Genomic DNA, 20,785 nt, shown 5'->3' with positions numbered 1-20,785 from the left:
GAGGGGGTTGGTGCTAAACTTGGTGGCTGAAAGAGGGGAGGGGTGGTGGGGCATGGGGCATGGGGCATGAGGCATAAGGCGGGGGCGAGGGGCGTGGCAAAGCTGCCGGTTGACACAGCTTGTTTGAAATGTTTAAATGCACAAATCAAATATGCAAGCAGTCCAAACTCCAAACTGGCCAGCACAGCACCTGATGTTAGAGAAGTTAACCCCCATTCAGTATCCTGGTAACCCCCCCTTTGACCTCCCCTCTCCAACCCACCCCTCCCCTCCCTGCCACTTCGATTCATGTCCAAATCCGTGCTGCAGCTTCGGCTTTTAATTGGACACTGAGGATGGCAAAAAGGAGCTGGCAGGATCTGGCAGGACAACTGAAGACTTGAGGCCGAGGAGGACGATGAGGAGGATGAGGAGGAGCAGGAGCATCAGCATCAGCACAATAATAAATAAGCGCAGGCATAAATGCGTGACATTATAATTGGAAACCAACAAAGGCCCGGCAGAGTGAGCCTGGCTAATGCAATTCACAGATGCATTTGTTTAACCTGGCCTAAGCACAACTTGGCCCAGAGCAGCTCACTTCTCTTCTCCAGCAAATACCAAATTCCGGCAGTGCTCCTTTTTAAAGGCCAACAATTAGACGTTGGCCAAGAACTGGTCCCTGCCAGTTTCAAACAATTTACCAAAACTTATTTTCTCTTTCACAAACTAAATAATTACATTTTGTTTTGAATAAATATGATAAACTAAAAAAAACTACTGTAGTGATAAGATACTCCTTACTACTAAGATACAAGCATACTTTTCAATGTAATTAAGAAGTAAAAGCTAGTTAAAATACCAAATTAATACTAGATCATTACATATTGAAAATACTCTTAGCGATGAGCATTGTTGTAATATGATTTATCGATAAAAGCTTGAAGATCACAGATCATCGAGATCTGCACATCGCCATCGATAAAAATAAAGCACAGTAGTGTAATTATTTATTTTTCAGCTTTTTACCTTGAATATTTTAAATAGTAATACTTTTTACTATTTCAGCTAATTTAAACTTAATATGAATAAAAAAACTTTAAGATTATAGTGAAAAGAATTTATTGTTGAATTTATGCATGGTCTTTGTTTAAATAAATAATATAAATACTTTGATCAAAAAATCAATAATAAAAAGTAGAATTTTCATATAAAATATTTTATTTTTAAAACAAGTATTTAGAGAAATGTAACAAGAAAGTATAACTTAGTCATTATATTTATAAATATTATTTTAAAGGTTCGTGGAAGAGAAGAGTACAGGGTATGATACTTTTTGTTATTAAAAGGATTAACAAGTATATTATAAATACAATTTAATAAAAAATACTGCTTCTCCGTTTCATAATTGATTTTAATTTGTTTTTAAATCCTGAGCACTCGTATTGAAAAAGAGTGTAATGCGCTTATGGTGTTATGGCCATGAGTGTGTTGGCCAGGGTGCTGTTGGCCCAATTAAAAGTTTTGGACCATATTATGCTCTACTGCTGCCCGGCCTGGCAAGGTGAGACCGACCAAGCTGGAAACAGAGCTGGCCCAACTAGAAGGCTCTGTAAAAATATAATTTAGAGCGGAATTTGAGCTTCCAGCTCAACAATGTCTATACGAATGAGAATATATCTAAATTTTGTTTCTGGGAAGAGCAGAGGGTCTGAGACAAGGGGCTGGGGGCTGGGGGCTGGGATGGCAGTTGTCAGTCGGATAAGAATTCGCGAATCGCTGTCTCGCTGGTTCCTGGATGCAGGATCTATTCCACAGCCGGCAATCGCATTACTTTGCGTTGCCTTCAACTCTAAAAGGATAAAAGCAAAATAACAAATGCCGGCACAAACTCAAATAATGCACAGACAATTGTGTAAGCAACAAACAAAACAACGTCAGAGGCAGAGGCAGGGGCAGGCAGAGGGAGGCAGGGAGAAAAAAGGACGAAAACATCCTGGCAGGATTGCATTGGCTACATATGGTGTGCATGTGTCTATGCAGCCGTAAGAAGAATCAGGACAATGGTAAAAGGAATCGCAAATGTGGCAGAAGGAACCAACGAACTCAGCATGGGAGTCTGCAAAATGTGGCATCCACATCCACATCCACATCTTCGTCCTTGTTCTCATCCTTATCCTCATCCTCATCCTCATCCACTCGAAACAGGAATCAAGGCTTGGGCAATACAATGCCTTTAAATAAACATGTGGAGGAATATGTGGCCACCGGTGCTCAACCTCAACCTCAACCCCAGTGCCTCTTGCAACCTTCCTTCTTGCAACAAACAGCAGCCATTCGCAGCTAATCAATCAATTTTATTAAGCATTTTATTGAACCCTGCCCGGAACTAGCTCCAGACACGTCCGGCCACTCTGACTTATGGGGAATCCTTTAAGCTCTTATTAGGGCCAATTAAAAGGATGTGTTCTTCTGGCCGGCAAAAAGCCCAGGACACAAATAACTCAACTAAGAAATGAAAGTCGGTAAGGAATGTAAGGAAAGAAAACAGGATAACTGAAGCAAATAAGCGAGGATCTTGGTAGGCAACAGGACTCTTAAAGGAGTATAGTGCTATTTATTGGCAAGTGATTGAAGATGGCTTTTAAATTGGTTTTTAAACTTAGTTCATAGCTATTATTTCGAATGTTAGTGTAATTTAGGATTAAAAACAAACGCTTTAATGGTATTTTAAGTAAAAAGGAGAAAGGGGCACACTTTTTGAGGGTTATGAGTTTAAAAAATGTCAGAAAGAGCCAGAAAAGTTGCTAAAAAGTCTCAAAAATAAGAAGACATGTATTAAAAAGAATAATTATTAATTCTTATTTTCAAATAAAAAACTGAAGCCCTTAGTTTGAATACCATTTTTAGAACAAATCTTATTTAAAAATAGCTTTTATAAAAAACACTTAAAGCTTAAACACCTTTCGAAGTGAAAGGTGAAATGGAAATTGAAATTAGAGAACAAAAAGAGAGAAAAGTGCCAGTGACAAGTAGTCGATTGATTCAAAGGCTAGTTAGATTATAGAAAAGCGGTTCCACTTCACATGCAGATTAAAAAAAAATGTGAAAAAATAGAGGAAAAAATGGGAAATCAGCAAATTGATTTCAAACCGAAACCAATCACTGCAACTGCAACTGGCCATGAATGAGCACACAAACATATGCAAATAAATTGGAAACCGAAGATGAAAACCAGAATCATAATATCAAAATAAATAAATAAAATTTCAATTTACACTTTCCCCATATTTATGTGAATACATCTATTTTTGTTCGATGGCTAGTACTTTTGAGGGTCTGACTTGTGGGGTCACGGGGGTCAAATGCATCCATAAGATGCAATTTATTATTAAGCTATTTCTGCGATTTAAAAATTAGTATAATTGGCTTTTTATTTGTTTGGAAGTGAAATATATATTTAATTCTTAAGACAGCGAGTGGGGCAAGTGGGGGAGCAGACTGCGTGGGTCATAACTCACGGGGCAAGTACGCTGTGGCTGCGCCAGTGGCAGCTGCAACAAGATGGAGGAGAAAATAAATAGCAAATAAATAAAAACAAGTGGCGGAGGGCAAATAAAAGAATCGTCTTTAACTGGATAAGTGATAAAAAGAAGTAGCCAGTAAATGGGATTATTTCCACACAGGAGACTCTGGGTGGCAACTGCTGCTGCTGCTGCTTCTGTGGCAGATGTGGCAGCTGTGGCAGCACTCGCACACACTCGCACACACTCGCATTAGATATAAGATATAGAAATATTGCTGTTGCTGCACCTCTTTAAAGTAGCAATGTCCTGGCCAAAAACAAAAAGGGAAGAAAAGGATACTTCATTAATGATCGACCAGGAAGGTTGGCAAAGGTGCCACACAACCTGACCACACACACACACACAGGATACACCCAGGCCGAACAGGACACACAGGGACATAGGACACAGTGGACACTGGACACACATGCCACACACGAATCCGACGCATCCTTTAATTTAATTGCAACTTTGGCCATTTGCCAGAGGCCAGTACAGGAGGTGCTAGCTGCTAGCTGAATGTGGATGTGGATGTCCTGCTAGCGTGTATCCTGGTGGTGTGCATTCCTTATCTTTTCGCCCAAATGCCTGTGCAGAATGTCACTAATCAAATTATGAAATGTTTGTTAACCAAGACCCGGACAATGAGCGAGCAATGACGATGGCCAGATTGATAAGGGAGCCAGTTTCCTGCCGACTCCTGCCGTGTCCTGAGAGGGGGACACTCTCCTCATCAATTGTCCAATAGCCTCATCGAGGCTTCGATAACAAAACCACAATCGGCCACACAAATTGCATTGCTTGAAATACGCAGGACAACGACGCCTCCAGGACACCTCTATCAGGCGTCAGATATACGTATTAAGATATAAATATATATACATCCCGACACCCCGACATCCAGCAGATGCACATAAAGCGCCCCAGACAGCCTTCGGGCCCACATGGCTCAGACGTGTCTGGGCTAGGAAGGGCCGCCCGCCAGGAGCTGGCCAAAATTTGTGGCTGTCAACGACACTGCCAGAGAGTCCTACAGGGCACCCACTGCCCAAGTCCGAGTCCCGGCCCGACTCCTTAAGGCCTTTGTCTAAGCATCTTAGCCCGGCCCGAGCCATGACCGTATTCCCACGAAAGCCAAGTGCGTGACCTCCCTCTGTATCCTGGCCAAAAGCCGTCTGAGGAGGGTTAAGCTCGGCATGGAGATGCTTTCGGGCCGAAATTCAATCGAACACTTCTTAATAAGTCAGAGACATATAGATTATTATTGGGTGCTTGGGGATGGCCTTAAACTTGGTTTATAGGACGGTTAAAGGGTTGAGACTGAGGGTTTCTAGAATAAAAGATGAGATCGTGTGGTTGGATCCTCCAGGTTCAAATCAAAGATAATGTCTGCCTCTGCTTTAAATTATTATATGCCAGTTATATAGTCAGGGATATAGTCGGCCTATCCTAGCCCTTCCGATGTATATAGTTCCTTCACCAGAAAGAAGGGTGTTTAGAAGACGACTTGGTACTTCGTAGAACGATAATCCGTCTGATTGCAAAGTCCAACTATTTTCGATAAAAATAAACAGAAAGATAAAGTATATAAATAAGAAAATAAATAAAGAAGTACTGCAGTCTTTAACGGAAATAGCACTGTGCCCCAAATAGGGATTCCAGGAGTGGAAGTAGAATTTCAAAATCAAAAATATGAATAAAAGAAAAAAATAAAATCAGGACCTGCAGGCTTAGGAGATACTTTTTAAGGCACATCTTTAAGAGTGCCATGAAAATTAAAAATAAAATGAAATAAGTGTACAAATTAAATATCCTATTTTTATCCCATCAAAATGTATAAAAACAAGCTTTAAGGATGTAGCATCCCTAAATGCTTCACTATTAAGCCATCCACTGGATTTTTTTTTAAATATAAATAAAAAAAATTTAAGAAAAAAATTTTTTTTCCACAAAGAAATCAGTTCTTATTATTAAAAAAATATAATAAAAATTAGAAAAGAAGAAACCAGCCCATCGAATGCCGAGCGACAACTGACGGAAGAAAGATGATTTTCAGGCTAAGGTCCGGTTTCTAAAAATTCAAAGGCTACTAGATTTCTTACAAAAGTGCCAGGGCTGCGTTTTTTGGGATATAGAGAAAAGAAATAATTACTTCCACCAAAATCGAGCTGCCATCCATTTTTGAACTTATCCGGTAACACTCCCTTACGAAAACTTTTAATATTTATTACAAAAAATGTGTTGCAGTTAGAATATTGGTAAAATTATTTTAGCTTACTTTCTCTGATAAAATATGATTTAAATATTTGTTTTGATTTTAAGGCCCCATTTGGAAAAATCTGGAATGCTAATATAATATATAATGTAAAGAGGTCACAAATTTTTAAGATATGGAAGACCTACTATACCTATACTATACTACTATACCTAGATACTTTCAAGAAACATTCGATTCCCAAGCGTAATAATTTATATTTATAATTCGATGCCCTGCTAATTTTTATTAATATTCTATTTGGTTGCTTGAAATAATGATATTTTTGCTATATATTATGCTATTATGAGTGTAGATCCTTTTAACCATCGAGGCCTTGGAGCAACATCTTCAATTCTAGTTTTGATATTTTTCTAAAGAACTCTCCTTCCAAATCATTTTGTGTCACCTTGAGAAGGGAATATCACTTTTTCTGTTGGCATTCATCCTTTTCAAAATAGTAATACCTTAAAAGATTTAAAAAAATACAAATCCCAACAACTTGCATTGTGAAATCCTAAGAAATGATGCCAGGTACTCGTAGAAAGTCCTTCTGAATGGATCTTGGAGAGTGTGGAAGACAGGGCTCTGATATTTTCTGTAGCATGTAGAGTCCTGTAATCCCCATGGCACTATTTCCCATTCACAATATTCAGTTATTGGATATTTATTAAAGCCCCCCTCTAATAATAACGAGAGGGTAAGGACCCTCGGCTAATTGCCGGCCACCTGGATCCAGATTTATGAACCGAAATTCCACAAACGAAAAGCCAATGACTTTGATCAATGTGTCCTTGTAAGCTATACAAGGCCCCGCCGACCAGAGGAGAGAAGGATAAAAAGGACTTGCTGGCATGCCATATTTTTTGCGTTGAAAGCGAAAAGGAGCTGGCCATACAAAGGGGGCGTGGGACTCAAGGATGTGTGTGGTGTGTGGTGTGTGTGTGTGGGCGTGTTTATTGGTTTCTCCAACTACCAACTAACAGATCCACCAGCCACTCCCACTCCCACTCCCACTCCCACTCCCTGACTGAGTTATTGGCCAAAGGTCAAAGGCTGCAGCACATTGTGGCCAACGAAAAGGGGTTTTTCGGCCAAGAGCGCATAATTCAATCATTTAGTCAAATAATCAATCATTCGAGTGAATCATTAATTAATTCGCAACAACCGTTTGGCTTCCACCGCAAAGAATGGTTCCTTGCTGGAGAGTCCTTGTCCTCGTCCTGCCACCATTTTGGGGGGTCCTCGGGGCCGTGTGTATTTGTAATTAACTGTTATTTAATACGATTTGCTTGATTTGGTGGGAAACAGAAACAGAACTGTTCTTTGGGGAGGAAGTCGAGGAAGTAGAGGCAGGGGCGGATGGACTCCCTCCCCAGGGGCTTAGTTTATCGTCTCAGTCCCGAATGCGGTTATCCACACCACATCCTGGCGCCAGGACCCCCCCATCAGCAGCACTGATTTAATTTGCCAAAAGTTCCCTGACGCCTTTCCCATCATTTGTTTGTTTGTTTGTTTGTTTGTTTGGTTGGGCTTTGATAAATGTTTGTTGGGGCCGATGTTCGTTAATGATGACACTTCTTGTTGTCAGCCGAGCGGAGGAGTCACTTGGTGATTTGTCAGTGATAAGCGGCGGGCAGGCTCCTCCTTCCAGCAAGGTCCTTCGGCAGGCTGACAGGTGAAGTTAGCCGGTCATTGGGTCCGCACCCGGTCCTGACTGATTAAGTGATCCGATCCCCCAAAGTTTGCTCTGCGGAGTGACACCACAATAAGTTGATGGCCCCAGGACATCAAGGACACGCAGCTGACAAAGCAAAGGATACGGGCACGGGGATGATGGCAATGACGATGGCAAAAACAATAAGCACTTTTGCTTAAACAAACAAAATAACAAAGTGATCGAACTAAGTGGGACTCGGAAAGGCAAGACTTTTGAAAATCTTTGAAAGAGTTTATTGGGATTTTTTAGAATTAAAACAATAAAATTATTTATTTTTAAATTCAACTTCAAAAAAGTAATGAAACACACTCTTTATGTGACTTTCAGATTATTTCAAATACATTTAATTTATTAAATTAAACACTAAAGTAAGAAATAATAATGGTAATTAGTTGTATCTAAAAATAATAACAATTTAAAGATAAAATAACTAACAAAAACTTAATTGTTAGGCTTAAAAATAAACAAAATATTAAAAATAAACAAGAATAACATTTAATTCCACTTCTACGTTACTAAAAACAAAGATATCCTTCTAAAGAAATAGGCTATTTGTCAGCTTTATGGTGTGTCCTTTTTTTTGGTATGCTTGGTAAGCAAGTCCTGGAAGCCCTCAAAACAAACAGGATCCAACTGAAGGTCCTTGCTTGTTTAGGTGGAAACTAATCCACCCGAGGGGATAACAAAACAGGGTAGCTGGATGGCTGGATGGCTGACTGGCTCACCTAGTCCTGGAAAACAGGTTATAAAAACATGTGTAACTAGACGACTTACAAGGATTAGGCACTCCAGTGACACTTAATGCCGCCACGTCGACGACGGCAGCGGCGAAAAGGACACAGGACGAAGGATGTGGAGGGCAAATGTCAGCAACTAACACAGACAAACGCAATTAGCTTTTAGCCATCATAACATTATGAACGGCAGGCGACAGCCAGCGAAGGATATCAAGGAGCGACCAAGGCGACGACGACGACGGCGAGGACGACGATGATGACGAAGAGGATGACGATGCCGTCTGAATGCTAACTGCTAATGACAAGGACCAAGGACGAAGGACACAGGAGGCAAACTGAAACTGAAACTGAAACTAAGGCTCCGCTCCGAAAGGATCTGCGGTCTGGAATGAATGCCGGATGCCAGAGAGGAGTAGGGAGCAGGAGCCGGTCGCATTATGTTGATGCGCACCCAGGATGGCACGCGGCTGCCAACAATGCTGTTAACTTGTGTCGAGATTAAAATAAGGACACTCTCAGTCATCCCTGAACGTGGACGTGGCCGTGGACGTGGTGGTGGCCCAGCCGAAAGTCACAGTCGTCCTGCCAGAAAGTTTCACTCGCATGAGTTGCGAGCTGAAGCTTTTGTTTATTACGGCAATGGGAATGGAAACTAGTCGGCAGCGGCACTGGCACTGCCAGTGGATGATGGAGTTGCCAAAGAGTGTCCTCCGACTGTCAAAGGGCGAGGATAGAGGGATAGAGGGATAGAGGAGAAGTGCCTGCTCCTCATCATCCAGTTGGCTTCTAAAAATTACTGCGTAAATGATGATATGAGATTTAGAACATTTCTGCGGCATTATTCGACGGAAGCGGATACACGAGTACGGTTCGAGAGAGAGGGGGGAGGGTAGGTTGGGGTCTGGTTCTGGGTTCGGGTTCGGGCTCTGGTCCGTGTAGTGGCTGATGTTGTCGCCGCTTCCACCGGAAGGAAGTTATTTAACACATCCCCACACACACACACCCACACACACGCGAGAGAGGGGGATTATGTAGCACGATAATCATATTACGATTACGTCGCGTAAAATTTGCCCCACTGTCGGTTGAGCGACTGACTGACTGACTGAATGACTGGATGACTGACTGCCCCCACTGAGCAAGTGAGTGTGTGAGCGAGGTTTAAGTGGCAGCCACCCGGTGGGAGGGCAGCCACCCGCCCAGCATCAAATAATTATGTACGTGGCCCAGACGGAGCGGCAAAGGTGTAACAAGGGCATGTCAGAGATTCCCTCCCCCCCAAAAAAATTTTAAAACAGAGCAGAGCAGAGTCGGAAAAAAAAAGCATACAACCAACCATCCCACCCACCGACACACAACATAATTGTTTAATTTTATTTCATTGACTGTCGGAGGGAGCGTCGCTCTCAGTTTGTCACGGTCGCCATGTTCCGGCTCCTTCGTCCGTCGTCCGTCGTCCTTTGTCCCAGACCCTCTCAGCAATGGCGAGGGAGGAGCGCACAAACGAGATGCGGATCGCTTAGCATTAATGTCTTTCATTTATTGTCATTGTTGTTAATGTTTTTTGTGCTGTGCGTGAGAAAAAAGCATTTGCATTTAAGCGCCATGGAGTGGGTAGTGGGTAGTGGGGAGTCGGAAGTCGGGAGTGTAGCAGAGATTTTGCTCGGATGATTTTTATTGCTCGTTTGTAGTAAATTCGGTGTGTAATTAGAGAGAAAAGGGTTATTATGTTCGTTAACGCGGCGGGCAATGAGCTGGCTGCCTGCCTTAAAGTAAAGATATGGCTCTGGACTAGAGCTGGAGAGCTAGAGAGCTGGACGGGAAAGCTGGAGGTCGGGCGACACAATGCCGAGATACCAAAGATCTACCCACAAAGCGACTGCTTCTGACGACCGGAAGGCCTCCGACTGGAAGCCGGACTGGAGACAGAGGGCCAAAAAAAATAAGAGAAACAGATACAAGCTGCACCGAAACCGAAACAGGCTAAACGCCAGGGCAAAGCGAAATGAAATTGTGGTTCACCAAAGTGGTCCTCGCCTGGTCCTATTCCTGGTCCGGGCCCTACTTCTGCCCTAGCTCCTGGCTCAAAGGAACGGCAGTGGAAGTGAAAATGCAAAACGGGAGCGATAGAAAGCGAAGGGCAAACTGGCCTGGATGCAAATGGCAACGGGTGAAAGTTAGGCTCCAAAAAAGTGCTCCTTGTTGGGGACGGGGAATATTAATTTAGTGGCTGGAAGAGCACAAATTGGAGACACCATAATTTATATATAACTATTTTCTAATTGGCGGGGGAAATTATTTATTTCCCACACCACTGTCACAGAAGAAGCGAAGGAGTTGTGAAAATTGTCATTCGGGGTCACCACAGATACCTTATTTTAGGAAACTCTAGGCAACTATTTTAAATAACTCATAAATAATTGGTGAAATATATGAATTATATTCATAACCTATAGAATCTTTAGCCAGTAAATGGAGTATAAAAGCATTTTCATTATTTTTGCAATTAAATTTGTGAAATCGGGGTCACCACTTACGAAAATATCTCATATTAACTATCTATTATGCACTGTTTTAGTTTTTTAAATAAAAACTTGTTGATATTTAATATATTTATCCAAACCTAACAGCACTTTAACCCAAAATGGACATTAATTTATAACCCCCTTATGTTTCGGGGTCACACAGTGCAGTGTCCCTTTATTCTCCGAAGCACTCTCTCTGGGCCACCTTTTAAAGTGCTTTATTGGGTATGTGAAAGTCGTATAACCCATAAAAGGTGAAGCTCCAGGGGCGTGAGGAGGCAAGGGGGCGTGTCGACTGGCCCAGATGAGAGTGATACAATGATAACGATGCTAGTCCGGAGCCCAGAGCCCGGACTTTGGACCCCCGGAATGGGAACCGTGGCTCCCGGACCGTTTTTATTTGTTGCATTTCTGGCTCGACCAAGGAAATAAAATTTCAAATGTAACTTTGCTGCGGTAGCCAGTTCATGTTGCCTCGTATATGTGGAGTACACAAACACATACGTACATATATGTGTGTGCTATGTGTGTGTGTGGGGCATGAGGACTAAAGGCAGTTTGGCCTGCGGCCTGTGACGAGTCTGCAGTGTGCCGGACTTGCTGCAACTTCAATGGCAACTCTTGAACTCGCCGGAGAAGTGCGACTGCGATTGCGACTCCATCTTGGCGTTTTCTTGAGGACCTCTGTCTTTTGGGTGGCATTGCAGTTGGCATAAAATTTAATTCGCTCCTCCCCAGGGACATTACGTGCTGCAACCCAGAACACAATCCTGGAGCCAATCTCAGTGGCCCGGGCGAAGCACTTCAAATACGCATCGAAACAAATTCAGGTTCCCGTAACGATAGAGGCACAGGCACAGGCACAGTTAGTGTTGAGTGACAGGCGGAGTGAGGGAAAAATAAAACTAAATAATATTAAAAAAAAAAGAAAAAAGAAAGTATAGAACATACAGGTGAGTCGATCGATGAGAATCAGGAGCTACAGACAAAGATGGCCGGCGATGCACCCAATTCGAAGCGAGACGGCGGCGCCAGGTCCTCGCAGCTCCAAGTGCAACTGGGTGACGATCTGGGCATGGAGGTAGAGGTGGGCGTGGATGCCGCATTGGCGGAAGGCAATCTAATATCCGGCGGAGGCGTCGTCGGCGGCGGCACCAGCAGCGACGAACCGAGCAGTTCCAGTGACACGGATAGCGACTGCAACGAAGGTAACGATTAATATGCGGGCTCCCGTCTCGACTTACACGAGAGTCGGAAAATAGTTTCCGCTTCTAATTAGTGGGGACTTGTAATGACGAATGCCTGGAATGTGGTTAATTTGCAGTTGGGGCTTGGGGTTTTCGCACGGTTTTGACATGAGAGGGCTTCCCATTTAGAGCCACAACAGTCGCGTGTCAAAAGTTAACCCGAACCAGCTATTGAATCGAAATTATTAGCTTGGGCCCTAACAGTGCTGTCAGATTTGTTTAATTCGAAACCTTTCCCTCGAAAACTACTCTGATCCCCAGCTGAGAGCAACTCCGACACGGATGTCAACGCCATGCTGGACACTGGCCACGAGAACTGCTGCGAGTTCGGGCCACACAGCCTCAAGTACAGTCCCCTGGACGGGGACTCTGACATCGAGCTGGACGACGTGGAGATATTCTGCGAGGAGACCATCGCCCTGCTGGCCCACGAAATCCTCTGCTGCGAAGGCGAAAGTGACTCCGAATCGGAGTCCGAGTCGGAGGCGGAGGCGGAGAAGGCCCAGGACCAGGGCCAGCTCGACGGCAGCCTGGAGTACGGACTGCAGAACCCCTACCAGTTGATGTTCAGCGAGGAGGACGAGGATGGCGCCGCCAAAGGCAACGAGGACGAGGGCCAGAGCCCCCTCGACACTTCGATGACCAGCCAGACATTTCTCTTGACGGATCAGGACGATCCGGATAGCGAGGAGAAGCCGCAGGCCAAAAAGGAGGCCCACTTCGATTAGGAGAGCTCTGATGGATGGAATTGTAACCTGTTTTAGTATCTTTACGTCCAAGGCTGAGTAAATGCAATTCTCCAACAGTGATTATTCCCATTTTTTAATCATTAGGTTTCATTTTAATAATAGGTTATCAAAGGCAGATTATCAAGTGTGTCTTTATAGTAGGTAGTAGTTTCCACTTGGTAAATAATATTTCATTCTATTATTGTTTGTAAGACTCTGGGAGTGCTTGAATTTAAATTTAATTTAATTTAATTTAAACTTTAGGAATCGAAAACTCGAGCATCTCAGAAACTATAATTAAATAACACTCTATATTATCGAGCTAAGGCTTTTCTCTTCCATGATAAACAGTTCAATCCTATATCAAATTTTTATTTCACTTCTTCCGATCCTTAACCTAAAATATTTTAAATTTTTAGATCTATGAATTTATATCTATAAATCAGAAAAGTTTTCCAACCTAGTTTTAATAAGAAACTATTAAAAAGGCCAATCTACAAACCAATTCAAAGAAATCGGGCAATTTGTATAGGAATTATAGAGTTTTTATTCTGCTTTCCTACTTGCTTTTTTCTGTGGCTTGTTCCCTAGCACCCAAAAGTATGCAACAAAATCTTGTTTTATGAATCTATGTGTTTAAAAGAACGGTCTTTGAGTACCGCCTATTAGATAGTTTATTATTATGTTTACTTTTTATACCATATTCTTTTTATACTATATTTAGTTAAGAAAATAGACTAGAGAAACTTTACCCTCTTTTAATTATTTTATTTTATTTAAATTTATTTCATGCTTTTTGAATTTATTCATGCTTTTATTTATTATATAAAGCTTTATTGAATTATTGCTCTATGCGTATTCATTAGAAACAAATTATAATATAATATTAATCATTTTTATACCCGGTTCTAGTAGAGACTTCTGTGAATAATTTCAAAATGTGATAGTTTTTAAGAAAAGAGTTGGGGAGAAGACGTGAATGAGTACCAGTCCTCAAGTGTAAAAAGTGAATTTTAAGAAATTCGTTTGAATTTTCACTTAAAAGATTTCGCAAATGAGAATATTGATGATCCTCAGATATACATTTTTAAAGAAAGTGAAACGTTTTAAGTCGTAAAACTATTTTATAAATTTTAGAAGCAGTCTTTGATTGACTTTTTTGAAACTGAAAGAAAAGTTGCCAGAATGTAGTTAATATTTCATATATTTATTTGCGTTTTAGAATTCGTAAATGAAATGCTTTTTCCTTTGAAATTGAAAATTCCTTTCAACAGCCACATACATATTAATATTAATTATTATGAAAGTTTTGAAAGTTAAGAAAAGCCTGCTTCCCCGTGGCCCTTTAATTACAAGACACACAACATCCTGTTGAGGATTCAGACAAAAGAAAGGATATCGGATGTCGGTCGGCAGGCACAAAGGCGTGCCGCCACTCCTCCCGGAGCAGGGGCTCGCATTGGAAACTAATTCGATTTGGGCCAAATCTCCAGACTGGTTGGATTTCTTTGTCCCACTCTCACATGTTCGCACCCACTACACCTGGGGGAGATGATGTGATGGGATGGCAGTCCGACAGGCCGGAGAGGGAGGAGAGGATGGTACATATATGGCATTTAGTATTTAATATTTTGCCTCTCGGATATTTTTGCATAAAGAGAGAGAGTCTTTAATTGCGAAACTGGCAATTGCTGCCAACTAACTACTCGGCTGAAATAAAAAACTCCCAAACAAGCACACACACACACACACACATACACATACACATATACATTTATATATTTATAAAATGGCAGAGATGCAACAAAAAGAGCAACAACATTCGGGGGGAAAGTGAATGGGAAATGCAACTGAATGGGACTGAACTGGATGGTGATTGCAAGCCCTTTCTGCCACCACCCTTCCGCCCTATCTCTCTGGCCCCTGCACTTATCGTAATCGGCGCTTCGGTGTTGGCTTTCAAATTGCCCGCGACCGCGTCAAAGCGACCACAAAACTAGCTAAACGGACAACCGATGACCGCAGGTCAGGCCGGCAGCCGGCTCGGTTCCAGGCTACCATGTCCGTTATAACGGTACTACTAACAGCCAGGGCTTTACAGTTGGTTGCCATGTTTGAGTTGGAGTTAAGAGTTCGAGTTGGGGTTGGGGCTTGGGGCTTTAGGGTTTTCGGGATTTTTGGGTTTCGGGGTCTGATTATAGTTTAGTGCGATTTAGTTTGGTTTTCTGGTTTCTCTCTTTGGTTTCTGTTGCAAGTTGCATCAGAAACAATATCCAAAAATCACTCACCTCACCTCACCTCACACACACACGTGATACCGCATAAAGAATCAGGAGCACAACAACAAAAACAAACACAAAAACCAGCAACAGTTATAAAGCCAAAAAAAAAGAATCAGTAAACCGGTGGGCTCTTTTCTATTTTCTATTTTCTCTTTTTTTTTTTTTAAATTTATTTATTTATTTTTTTTTTTTGTTCTCTTGACGATCGCCCCACAAACGAACTGAACTCTAAACTCTGGCAAGGCTTGTCGAGATTTGTCGAGAGATTTGCTTGCCACGCACACGTGTCGTCCGCATCCGTATTCGCATCCGCATTCGCATCCGGTACCCGGTACTGATGTCAACAAGCTACCACACGCAACTAATTCAAAAAATCCAGCGAACGGATTACGGCCAGCGTCGGCGTCGACGTCGACATCGGCATCGGCATCGACGTCGGCGCTGGCTTTGAAGCCTGGCATTTGGCGATGGAGCTCGTCCGTGTTCGTCGCCGCCAATCGAGGAGCTCGGCCGGGCCCGAAGCCGGACGCGAAGCGAAGCCGAAGAGCGCACGAAACTGGTTCGCTTGCAACTCGTGTGGCTGCCGTGCTCGGCTCAGGCAGGTTCGGGCGTGAAGACGGCACAGTCGTTGGGCGCCACTCGACATGTTCGCATGTGGCGCCCGGACTTGGGGCTGCCGCACGGCACTCGGGGCTCGCCTTCCCCCTCTGCCTCCCCATCCTTCAATGGCTCTGTGGCTCTGCCGCCGTTTTTTTTTTTTTGGCCAGCGGCAGAAAGGATTGTGTGCCCCCTGTGTGTATTAACGTGTTGTGCGTATTATTTAAAAAGCAGCTTAACCTGCTTTTGTGACCTTTTCCCTTTTGGCCAGCACGTGGCCAGCACACAGCACCGTCACAGCCGCACATCCGCACATCCGTCCACTCCGGCCGTATGTGTGTGGCCCTCCTTCCGTGCTTCTGCTTGTCCGTCCGAGTGTGCGTGTGTTTTTGTTGATAAATGAGTTTTTATTTTGATTTTATTCACTATTTACCTTGTTTTTGCATATTCATTGAAAGGACCTGCTCTCCTCTCTGTGTCCCATTCCGAGTCCTGCCTGCGATCCTGCCTGTGTCCGCTGCCTGCCTGGAAATCCTCTCTGTCGTCCTTTGGCCGGAATGTTTTTCAATTTATTAGCAATCAGTGGCATTAACAGTCGGGATAAGGGAATTTGGCCAGCTCGGCCAGCTTGGCGGGTCACTGAAGCACTGATCGTTGCGAGTGTTATTGCCCGAATCCAAATGGGCTTCACAAATGGGTTAAATTTATTCGGTGCTTCCGAAAACTTTATCAATTTACTTGGGGATAACACTATTTATTTATCGGTTCATTCTTCATTTTATTTTTTTTCTCTAAAAAGACACACTTTTCAAAATATTTAAATTAATCAATTTATATTTTTGGCAAAACGAAATTTATATTTTAAATCACATTTTTTTATAACCAATTTGGTAATTGATATTATTCTTCGTATAGATACGAATTATTTTTTAAGGATATGTTTAAGGATATTTTTTTCTTAATAGATAGAAAATTGCCAAAATAATAATTTATTTATTAGCTAATATTTCCTGATTTACTTTAACCTTTTTGATAAAACATACAAATGGCATAAAAAATGAATTTTTTAAAGAAACTTTTGGGAAATTATTAAGGCAAAATAAATGTTTCCCAAATACAAATACTTATCTTTTCACCAATAGTTATCCTTTTGAAATTCATACATAATATTTATTGAGAATGTAGTTTTTATTTAAATTTGCCATTTTTTGTCTGAACATTTCCAAATATTTAATATAGTGAAGCTTTTTTATTTAAACTTTATTAAACAATAAACTAAAATACGCTTAAAATAGGGCTTAGATTCTAAATTCTAAAACAAGTTCTTCCTGGAAGTCTCAATGGAATATAAGCCTCGGAGTTCAGTCCGATTTCAAGGATTTAGGACTTTTAAGAATTTCTTAAAGAAAAAAAAATGTAGCAAAGATCCAACTTAAAAATTATTACATCTACATATTTCAAATTTTTTAAAATTAAATTTAGGTTCTAAAACCTAGGTCAAGAATATTTAATACAAAATTTGAAATATTTATCCTTCAAAGCCAACATTTCTTTTAACCTTTAACTGGTTTTCGGCCGTAACTCTTAAGCCAGGATGAACTGAAACTTGCTCCTTTCTTGCCAGCCCAGGCCACCCCACCTCACATGTGGCATGTGGCAAGATCGCCTTTTTTGTGTCGTTTGTATGCGGCCTAATGCGCTGAAGCCGGAACCGCAGAGGCGGCAAATTGGTCAAGTCGATTGCCGGCCACGTAGCCCGCGTCTTGTGGCAGCAATTCCCGTTACCAATCCCCCTTTACAGTTACCCGTTGCCCGTTCCCGTTACCAATTGCAATTCCAATGCCAATGGCAACTCAGAGAGACGGCGATGCAAATGGCAGGAAATGCGTGATAACGACCTATAGCGCCACAGACAGAGCAAAATATTGAAAATTTGAATGAGATAAGGTGGCAGGGGGAGGCAGGACACAGGCGGAGGTCGCAGAGCGGAGGTCGGAAGGCGGAAGGCGGAAGGATATAGGAGGCAGGATGAATCCCGAGATGGAAATGAATGCGGGACGAGGGGGCATATCTGGAGCTGACTGTGATGTCCTTGTCGCTGTGGATGTGGATGTTGTGAAAGTGTCGACACCAGTCCCGGCCAGGCCAAACACATGGCAAATGGCACATGCCACATGCCACATGCCACATGGCACATCTCGTCCAGTGTCCTTCCGCATGCTGCCTCCATACATATCTACTGGCCATCCTCCCAAAATCCCGCATCCTGGTCCAAAGGAAAGGAGCATAAAGAACCGCAAAATCATGAAATGCAATAATGAAGGCTTCATGGTCGATCGCTCAAACACTCGCTAACACACACACACACACTAATACACGGGCAGATGGATATACCCACACATACATAGATGCCCACATATACATATATAGACACAACAAGTAAGTGAGGTTAGTTGGGGCCAAGACCGAAGCTTAGAAGCCCTTTCTCAGATCAGCAACTCTCTCTTAAGATATATAGTTTTTCAATTTTTGTATAGCCCCGATATATAGGTTATAGTCGGATGATCCCGTTAATTTCCACTTATGTCATACATAGTATAAAAATGAACCTTTCTGCCAAATTTCAGCTCAATAGCTTCTCAAATAATAGAATTATTAACTTTTATTCCAACACAACGGACACGCGGACAAGCGGACACTTGGACACCAATAGCCACTTTCGAGGTGATCCTGATCAAGATTAGTGCCGAAAACGTCTTCCTAAATGGCAAAGCACTCTCGGACACTATCATAGAACTTCCTCGAAGGGTATAAGAAGGCATGACGAGTAGAGCGAGGGGAGGAAAAGGACGAAAAGGATGCCTAGGATGGCAGGAGCCTCTGGATGAGGGCCAAGCAAGACGTGCAATCGACACTGGGCTGGTACTATGTAGCCTGTGGGCCACTCCGAGTGAGTGTCTGATTGTGTGTGAGTGTGGTGGTGAGTGTCCTGGTGTGTCCTGATGTGTCCTGGTGTCTGTCGACACCACAAAGTTGCCATATTTAAAGCATAAAAGCAACATTTCCGTTTGTCGCATGCCGATGAAGCGACTGGAAAACAGTGGAGGCTGCAGGCAGCACTGTTCGCCAGAAAGGGGGTTTGGAGTTCGGGGCTGTGCCAGGACTAAGCAGAGGTCGAGGCCTATACCTCCTTGCAGCGCCATGCCATGTATGTCAATTTGTGTGCGTGCGCGTTGCAGTCATGTACAACATGCAACAAACGTGAGAAACTGAAATGAGTGCAATTTGTATGCCACGTTTACGTAGAAAAGGAGACGAAACAGATCAGATCGACCGAAGGGGGAGTCAGGCCACAGCCAGCCAGGACTAGGGTGGTATCCTAGCCCCGAATTGGTTATAGGATATCTATCCTGGCACGGCCAGGACACAAACTCATCAAATCATCAGAGCCCGAAACTCTCGACCACACAGCCCACACAACACTCTTTTGGGTTTCTTTTTTCGGGTTCTTGGTTCTTGCGAGCTCCTCGCCCGAGACAAATTTCATTTTTGCCTCAATTGTCGCATAAATTATACAGATTAACACATTTGAAAAGGAGAGCCAGCTCTTGTCCTTATTCATCATTAAATTGTCCTGTGGTCTACGTTTTATACCCTTTCTGAGGGGTCTGGGCGTTGGCGGGAAGTCTTAGTACGTCTTAGTTAGTACGACTGTCCATTTGTTATCAAGTGTCCTTCTAACTAAATAGGTAGAGAGTAGTTCATATCTTATAACTATATCTTATTGACACCAAAGAAGGCGAAAGGACCTTCACGAAGAGCATGTCCGCATGTCCGCTTGTCCGCTTGTCCGTCTGTCCGTTAGATTGTTTACAAGACCTAGTGGCCCAAACTGACTAGGAAGGAATCACTCGCATCGAATAACTATATCTTCTTACTTTTAATTGCTTTTAATAATAAATTGCAACAACCAAAGCTCAGGCAAGCCTTGTCCGCGTGTCCGTTTGTCCGTCTGTCCGTAAGTTTGTTACTAAACTGCAAAATCAAAGCTTGGGACCCAGCTGACCCCACCAAATGGGAAAAAATAGTTAATGTCGGGTGACTATACCCCTAAGATGGTATCCATCAACAGGACTACTTAAAAGCGGGAGAATATTGTCCGCTTGTCCGTGTGTCCATTACTTTCTTTATAAGCCAACTAGTCCTTCAATTTTACTTTTATATTATTCCTATTGCAAAGACAAACTGAAACGCAATCAGCTAGCTATATCCCATAGCTCTCAAACTGTAGAGTATTTAAGCTTCGGCTATCGGGCAGCCCTCCTCGAACTGCTTGGGGTCAGCAACTTATCCTTGAGCCCTATTGCAGCTGTTCGTGTGCCCTGGTAATTGTTTAAAGTAACTGCAACAAATTGAAATGGAATGCCGGCCATCCAGCAGACAAGCAGCCCCAGCCCCCCAAAGAAGAATGAGGGCCGAAATCCAAAAGCCAAAGACTGCATACTCTACGCCCCGCTGTCGGAGTTCGTAGCTCAGTGACTTCAATTAGCCGAGGAGCTTGCTTGTTGCCAGAAAATACACATACAGGACATTGCAGTCCTGGCCAGTGCAGGACAATACAGTCTCAACAAAAGCGGCAAAAAAAAAATACGTTCCTGGGACCTCGACAGAAATTATGTTGCAGTTAAAGAGAACAGGGTCTGGAGCTGGTACTGGTACTGGTACTGGAAATGGGGCTGAGACTCTGGCATAATAATTTCAAGCATTGTTTCTCTTTCGTCCTTTCATGTTATTTCGCTATTTTGGTCTTCAAATTAAAGCCCCAGACGAAAGGACGACCCGGCCCCCCAGAGTGGAGCTCTGGCAGAGAGCCCGAGATAATCGTGGGCCTTAAGCCACTCGGAGAAAAGGGGGGGGGGGCTGACTCTCTGCCACAATGCAGGGGCAGCCTCGAGGGCATCCCCGAGGGACGTTGCACAAGTCGGTGGCACTGTGCGTGAGCTGAACATGTGCGGATCGTGCCCCTTGTTGCGAAAACTGGCGACATTAATGGCCGACACCAGAGAGTCCCTTCGCGCTTAAAACTATTCTTCTTTTCAGGGCACTGAGAAAATGCCGAAATACAAAAAAGAGTTTAAGTTCTCCAGGAC

General features: G+C 42.9%; 2 protein-coding genes across 2 annotated transcripts in view; one reads left to right on the top strand and one right to left on the bottom strand.

Moving 5' to 3' along the window:
* The window catches only part of LOC6503148 (chondroadherin), a 34,767-nt gene extending 19,343 nt beyond the window's left edge, over positions 1-15,424 (bottom strand). The window contains exon 1 of the mRNA XM_001963488.4: positions 15,045-15,424. The gene's annotated coding sequence lies outside the window, so the exon portion shown is untranslated. The remainder of the gene's footprint in view (positions 1-15,044) is intronic.
* On the top strand, positions 11,605-12,837 carry LOC6502954 (clumping factor A). Its single transcript, XM_001963486.4, has 2 exons — positions 11,605-11,989; positions 12,290-12,837. Exons 1-2 carry the CDS (start codon positions 11,773-11,775, stop codon positions 12,754-12,756), a joined length of 684 nt encoding a protein of 227 aa, XP_001963522.1. The 5' UTR covers positions 11,605-11,772; the 3' UTR covers positions 12,757-12,837.
* Positions 15,425-20,785: the final 5,361 nt, after the last annotated feature.

Source organism: Drosophila ananassae, chromosome XL (assembly GCF_017639315.1).
Source record: "Drosophila ananassae strain 14024-0371.13 chromosome XL, ASM1763931v2, whole genome shotgun sequence".
In the NCBI taxonomy this organism is placed as follows: domain Eukaryota; kingdom Metazoa; phylum Arthropoda; class Insecta; order Diptera; family Drosophilidae; genus Drosophila; species Drosophila ananassae.
This window is presented reverse-complemented; position numbering and strand designations above follow the sequence as displayed.

Bases quoted from the DNA above. Each gene is read 5' to 3' on its own strand.
- LOC6502954 (XM_001963486.4), top strand. From the start codon at position 11,773: ATGGCCGGCGATGCACCCAATTCGAAGCGAGACGGCGGCGCCAGGTCC. The intron at 11,990-12,289 runs GTAACGATTAAT...TCTGATCCCCAG, and splicing joins GGATAGCGACTGCAACGAAG to CTGAGAGCAACTCCGACACG.